Below are 6,944 nucleotides of genomic sequence, written 5' to 3'. Positions count from 1 at the left end.
CTGAATAGTTTTAATTATGAACATGGCAAGATCAAATTTACATTTGGAATGATAGTTCTGGCTGCTTTGCATGCATGAGAATGTTGAAAACCTAAGTAAGGAAAGTTTGCTAGGATAGTCTAGGCAAAAAATAACAAAGACCTCAATTATCCCACGGGCTGAAGAATGAAGAGAAGGGGTGGGATCCTGAGTCATTTCAAAAGTTGATTTGATAAGATATGCTAAGCAATTATATAGATAGAAATTAAGGGAAGGGAAAGTTCTAGCTTGGGTGCGTTAGATAGATGAATGGTGATTCACCAAGATGGGGAATAGAGAGTAGGAACAGGTTGGGAGAAGAATGTAATGAGGTATGCCTTAAACACAAGTTCTCTATTTGAGATGTTGCTAGAGAGAGCATCCTATAGATGCTGAGTACATAACCATGTGTTATAATGAATAAACACTTTGTATTTGTGATGGAGATTTACGACATTGTCTATATGTTCTGTTGAAACAAATAGAAACAAGAGACTGGGGTATCCTATACACTACTGGCCTTCAAAAAGAGAATTTTGGATTATCTGGCAATTGCTTTCACGATTTCATTTTTCTATGAGACTAAAAAGGAAATTTTTAATAAAAAAATTTTTGGTAATACAGTTTCATTTTATTTAGAAGATAAAGAGAATACCATTTGAAAGGTTTTGGTTTTTATATACAAATTTATGTTATCATACAGGTTGTTTATCCCAAATTCTTTTAAATATACCACCAGGTATAGACTCCTACTCTAGTAAATAACTTACTTCTCTTTCCTGGACCAAAAGCAATAACTGAATATTTTTAAAATTTAATTCAATGGATCTTAACTGATTGAAATAAATGTTAAAACTGAAGACAGAACAAACTGGGCAGAACAAAATGGGAGATGGCAAAAGAACCCTGTTTCTTTCCCTTCTCTCTATCCTAAGGCTGTGCTAGGATAGAGAAAAAGATCAGCTGTTACTGCAAAAACTATAAAGCCTGCAGAAGACAAAGATGATGATGATGACTCTGTAGCTGATTTTCTCAATAGTGATGAGGAAGAGGACAGAGTTTCTTTGCAGAATTTAAAGAATTTAGGGGAGTCTGCAGCATTAAGAAGCCTACTGCTCAATCCACACCTTAGACAGTTGATGGTCAGCCTCGATCAGGGGGATAACAAGGCAAAACTCATGAGGGCCTGCATGCAGGAACCCTTGTTTGTAGAGTTTGCTGACTGCTGTTTACGGATTGTGGAACCATCCCAGGATGAGGATTCTTAAGATGGATTATTGTGCTGCTTGCTCAATCATGTGCGTGGCTCTCAGAACTTGCCTGCTCCTCCTCCCAGGAGAACAGCTAGTGTGGGGTCCTGTGAGCAAGGGTGGTGACTTCCAGGGCATAGGCCACCTGATGTAGGGTAGGCCGCATAGGTCTTTATGTCAAAAACTGTGGCATGGGTTTCGGGCAATATGGGGGACACTCAAGGTGGCAAGCCCTTTATGGAGAGAGAACTTGACATTCAGATAGTTGTCTTTAAATGTTTTAATTTTGGTACAGGTTTGGAAGATAGGCAGAGGTACAGTGACAGAACCATCATTGTCCTCTGTGAATGCTGCTCAGATCGTGTTTTAGGAGCACTGGGGGTCACAGAAGAGGTACAGGGTAGAAAACACCAGGAAATCCTACCAAAATGGAGCTTGCGCTCTTGGCCTTGCAAGGTGGCTGAGCTGGGGAAGTTGTTTTCCTTCAAACCACGTTTCTTGGCTTCCAGCTTTAGACTAAGTGTCACAACAAAATACACCATCCTTTCTTGATGAAAAGCCTCAAGAAAGTCGGGATAGAAGGAACATACTTAATAACATCCTCAATGGAGAAAGACTGAGAGCTTCCCCCCTAAGAGCAGGAACATGACAGGGATGTCCACTCTCACCACTGTTGTTTAATATAGTGTTGGAAGTCCTAGCAACAGCAATCAGACAACAAAATAAAAAGCATCAAAATTGGCAAAGATGAGGTTAAACTTTCACTTTTCGCAGACGGCATGATACTCTACATGGAAAACCTGACAGACTCCAGCAAAAGTCTGCTAGAACTGATACATGAATTCAGCAAAGTCGCAGGGCACAAAATTAAGGTACAGAAATTGGTTGCATTTTTATACACCAATAATGAAGCAACAGAAAAAGAAATAAAGAAATAAAGATACCATTCACAATTGCGCCAGGAACTATTAAATACCTAGGAATAAACCTAACCAAAGATGTAAAAAATCTTTATGCTGAAAACTATAGACTAAATGTCACAAGATATAATTGCATTGGGATATGTGATATTATTTATTCATTAAGGTAAATACTTGGCGATTTAAAACTATATCTTAAATTTGTACTGTATTTCTTTCAAATATTCCCTTTCACTGGCTTAATTGATTTTTAAAATATTCAAGTATTTATTTAATTACCTCATTAGATATTGAATTAAAAATCAGTAAAAAGTATAGCTTATTGGCAAAGAAAACGGAAATAATTTCTAGCTTTCTAAGGAATTCTGCCCCAATGAAAAAAATTTTTTAAACCAATGGGCCTTGTCCATATGTGATGTCTGCTTACTTCCCTCTCGGCTGAGCCATTTGTTTCTGGTTCCTAGAACTACAGATGCTAGCTAGCATCGACCCCTTGAGGATAATTCTTCCTGCAGTTGATAATATCAGTAGACAAGAGGCTCATGTCACCTTTTCTATGATTCCTTCTGATGTACCATTTCTAGACACAGATCAGAAATGATTGCCAAGTGCTTAGAAATACATGTCAATTTGTAAAATGTGGCTACAATATTTTGTTTCTGCTCTTGCACTCCTACTTAGCATTAGCAACCAACGCTCTCTTCCTTTGCTCTCTGGGAGACGGTGTCCTCCCTTCCAAGACAAAAAGTCTGGTCATAAGGGCATGTACGTCTGTCACATCAAAGTCATTAAAATGATGTGAGAAAGTCTAAGTTTGGCAGAATTGCAATTGGGAGAGAATGGTACTTACCCAAATCCAGACCGATGCTGGCCACTGACCCCAAATTACCTCCATTATCTAACTGTGGCTGCTGGTTAAGGATACTATTTTGTTCTATATGTAGATACAGTGATAAATGGGATGGAATTCAGTAGGTCTGATGCCTAGAAAAACCTTCTTGAGACCTGGGAACTATAGACAAGATTGAGAAAGAAACATGCAGAACTTTTCTCTGTTAGGCAATTCTAGTTATCATGCAGCTATAAAAACAGAGCAATCTTCATATTAAGAGAATTTTTTTCTCTAAATACAGCAAAATTAACACCATCCATCCATTCATTCCTTTTACAATATTTATGAGGAAAAAGCATTTGGAAGCTTTTTTTCTTAAACTGAAGACTCTTGGATATCTTTTAAAAATGTTGAAGCAAATGGTTTTCCAGTATCATTTAGCTTTATTTTATTTTTTGTTATGGGCCTTAACATATACTCTGAACCTGCACACATTAGCAAATGATATCCCTGAACCTTCAGCTTCCTTCCATAGCATTGCCTACTGTGTTAAATACCTAAGCGTTTGACTCTGGCAAATACAATTAGACTATGTAGGAAACAAAACAGCACGTGGCAACATATAAACAAGCAGAGATCTCATTGCCTCAATATTCAGTCAGCATTCTCTCAAAGCACGATATTTTATGAGAGCCATTCGTGTGTATTTTATTATGTGGAGGGGTAGTCAGAAAATAACTCCTGTGTTGATGGTTACTCTTATATTAATTATCCAGATCATTTATCTACTATGTATGAGTGATCCCCAATTATGTATGAAAAATCAGCAAATCAAGTGTAGTCTGTACAGAGATACCCACAATTACCACAAATATACTGACTCCACTGATATACTCTTCAGGGATAGGTTAGGATACATCTACTCTCTGAAAACCAATTGCATTTGTTTCCTAATGTTGCTGTAATCAACGACCACAAATTTACTGGCTTAACCCAACAGTAATCTCTTTTTGTACAATCTGTAGGGCACACATCCAAAAATGGTCTCACTGGGCTAAAATCAAGGTATTGGCAGAGCTTCATTCTCTGCTGGAAGATATAGAGGAGAATGCTTTTTCTCACATTTTCCAGCCTCTAGAGACTGCCCACATTCACTGGCTTCTGGACCCCTTCTATCCACTAAGACAATAATGGCCAGTTATGTCTTTCTCACATTGCCTGACTCCATTGTGACTCTTCTGCCTCCCTCTTCCACCTTTAAGGATGCTTGTAATGGATTACATTGGATCCACGTGGGTAATTTAGGACACTCTCCCCATTTTATAGTGAGCTGATTAGCAACCTTACCTGCATCTGCAACCATGCCACTCCTTGGCCATTTAACATCAATTATTCAGTGTCTGGATATCAGGGCCTGGACTTCTCTGGGGGATCATTATACTGCCCACCACGCTAGTCTAAGGTGTTGTGTTCTTTTTACCACAGCTGCAGTAGAAACGTTTTAGGGATGCCCACCCTAAGCACACACCTTCTCAAATAATGTGCCCATTACCATTGGTCCCAACTAAATGGAGCTGAGGTGAGCCTCTAACTGAAGAAGGAGCCCATTTACAGATGAACCAATAATTTATAACCTCTAAAAACTAGTCCCAAAGACAAGCTGGCCAGGTAAATCATCCATTTTGGAGATTTACACTTAGAGATACAGAGGGAAGATACCAGGTATCCGTGAATTCAGGAGCTACCAAGTTATGCAGACGTGAAAACTAGATAGCAGTAACAGTTTTTAGTATGTTTAATTAAGCTAAGGAAGATGGTTGAGGAAGAGGGTTAGGGGGTGAAATAGGTATATCGAAAAAAAAAAAAGCCAAAGAAAATACGAGGTGACCTTAAGAGATGACATGAGGTCTCTTTTGTTCCTTTTATTCTTTTTGTTTATGTTGACATTTTTGAGGAGTACTGGTGAAGTATTTTGTAAAATATACCTCAGTTAGTATTTGATATTTTTCTCATGATTAGATTAGCGTTGTGGGTTTGGGGGGACGAAGATCGTAGAGGTAAAGTGCGATTCTCATCACATCGTATCAAGGGTACATACTATCAATATGACTTATTGTTGAGGATGCCAAACTTAATTACCTGGCTAAGGTAGTGTTGTTTTTCTCTAATGTAAAGATAGAATGGGGAGCTATTTTCCACCTTCTTGAGGGTGGAGTATCTACTTAAATTATTTGGAATTTTCACCGAACATTTTTCTTTTGTCCTTTATTAGATCATTTGTTTATATCAATATGGACCCATTGATATTTTATACTTTGGGTTAGAATTCCATTTTTCTTTTGTCCTCATTTTTATTAACAGTACTTTGTAAGCTCTTTTCATTCTGTATTCTCTAAAATTTTATGCCTATTGCTTTAATAGCCATTTATGCTCAAAGATTAAAAATATCTATCTCCCAACATCTCCAGGTTACGGAAAACTTTTTCATGGATGTCATAATGGTGTCTACAGCAGGCTTTGGGTAGGCCTGCTGTGTTCAGTGCCTACTAAGCTTCTTTGTAACATAGGATATAGTGCTGGTGTAAGCTGGTCGTCGGTAAATAACCGCAATGCATATATGCATGCATCGAGTCTGTTGATAAATTGTTTAAAGTTGATGTTGACAAATTGGCACCAAAACAAAATTAGAAAACGTGCATAGAACTAAGTAGTTAGGTCTGGGTCTATCATATGATTGGTGATATAAGAAGCTTGTTAAAGCCTTATTTAATACATTCTATGTCTTGGAAGGATGTCACCTAAAGCAGGTAAAATATCATCACCATCAAGGGGAAAACATAACCTGAGAGGAAATTAGAAGATTCGAAGAACTTTCTTCTCCAGTGTCCGCTATCCTAACATCCTTTAATATGACATGCTGGAAATATAGCTTTGATAGCAATGAGGAAACAACCTTCTGCAAGACTTATGTTAGAGCACGTTGTGTATGTTTTTTTGTCACACCTCAAAGCCAGTCAGTTTTGGAGAATTTCAACACTTCAAACTCAACCTGTCTATGATGAAACATATGTATTTCCTTCTTCCAAGTCAGATGCTCTCCTACTCTTTCTCAACTCAGTGAGTGGCACCACAATGACAAAATAATGCCAAACACTTTTCAGAATAATTGTATCAATTTATAGAAGTGTTGTCCTTGATCCTGCATTATTCCTTTTCCTTTATCTCTAATTAGGTACTGAGTCCTACATATTGCTATGTTTACTCATTTCATCATTTTATGTTCATTTTTTTCACCAGTATCCTACTTCAAACTATCATTTTCTGTCTAAAATGTATTTTGGAAATGTTCTATCATACTATCCTCAACCACTCTTTTTTTAAATTTTTATTTTTTTGATATAGACTGTTACCTTAGTTTCAGGTCTATAACATAGTGATTTGGTGAGTTTTATACAATAAGCTGTCCTCACCACAAAGGCAGCTACCATCTGTCACCATACAACACGATTACAATACCATTGACTGCAGTCCATATGTGGTGCCTTTTACCCCTGTGACTTATTCATGCCATAACTGGAAGCCTGTATCTCCCACTCCCCTATACCTATTTTGTCCACAGACCCTTCCACCTCCCTTCTGGCAACCATCGGTTTGTTCTCTGTATTTGTAGATCTGATTCTGGTTTTTGTTCACTGTGTGTGTGTGTGTGTGTGTGTGTGTGTGTGTGTGTGTGTTTGGTTCCACATATGAGTAAAACCATATGGTATTTTTCTTTCTCAGTCTGATTTATTTCACTTAGTGCAATACCCTCTAGGTCCATCCATGCTGTCATAAATGGCATGATCTCTTCCTTTTTTATGGCTGTGTAATATTCCCCTGGGTGTATATACCACATCTTCTTTATTCATTTGTCTATTGATGGAC

The 6,944-nt window shown here is 37.7% G+C and overlaps 1 protein-coding gene across 1 annotated transcript; it reads left to right on the top strand.

Annotated features, from left to right (window-relative positions):
• The first annotated feature begins 284 nt into the window (after positions 1 to 284).
• Positions 285 to 1,423, top strand: LOC122238852 (zinc finger HIT domain-containing protein 3-like). Its single transcript, XM_042987613.1, has 2 exons — positions 285 to 350; positions 969 to 1,423. The coding sequence occupies exons 1-2, from the start codon at positions 285 to 287 to the stop codon at positions 1,284 to 1,286; spliced, it is 384 nt and encodes a 127-aa protein (XP_042843547.1). The 3' UTR covers positions 1,287 to 1,423.
• Positions 1,424 to 6,944: the final 5,521 nt, after the last annotated feature.

The sequence above is a fragment of the Panthera tigris genome, chromosome B2 (assembly GCF_018350195.1).
Source record: "Panthera tigris isolate Pti1 chromosome B2, P.tigris_Pti1_mat1.1, whole genome shotgun sequence".
Taxonomy (NCBI): domain Eukaryota; kingdom Metazoa; phylum Chordata; class Mammalia; order Carnivora; family Felidae; genus Panthera; species Panthera tigris.
The sequence above is the reverse complement of the archived record's forward strand: the minus strand, read 5'-3'. Positions and strand labels throughout refer to the sequence as shown.

Coding starts and splice junctions, on each gene's coding strand:
- LOC122238852 (XM_042987613.1), top strand. CDS start 285: ATGAATGGTGATTCACCAAGATGGGGAATAGAGAGTAGGAACAGGTTG. Junction 351..968: donor TGGGAGAAGAATGTAATGAG/GTATGCCTTAAA, acceptor GTGCTAGGATAG/AGAAAAAGATCAGCTGTTAC.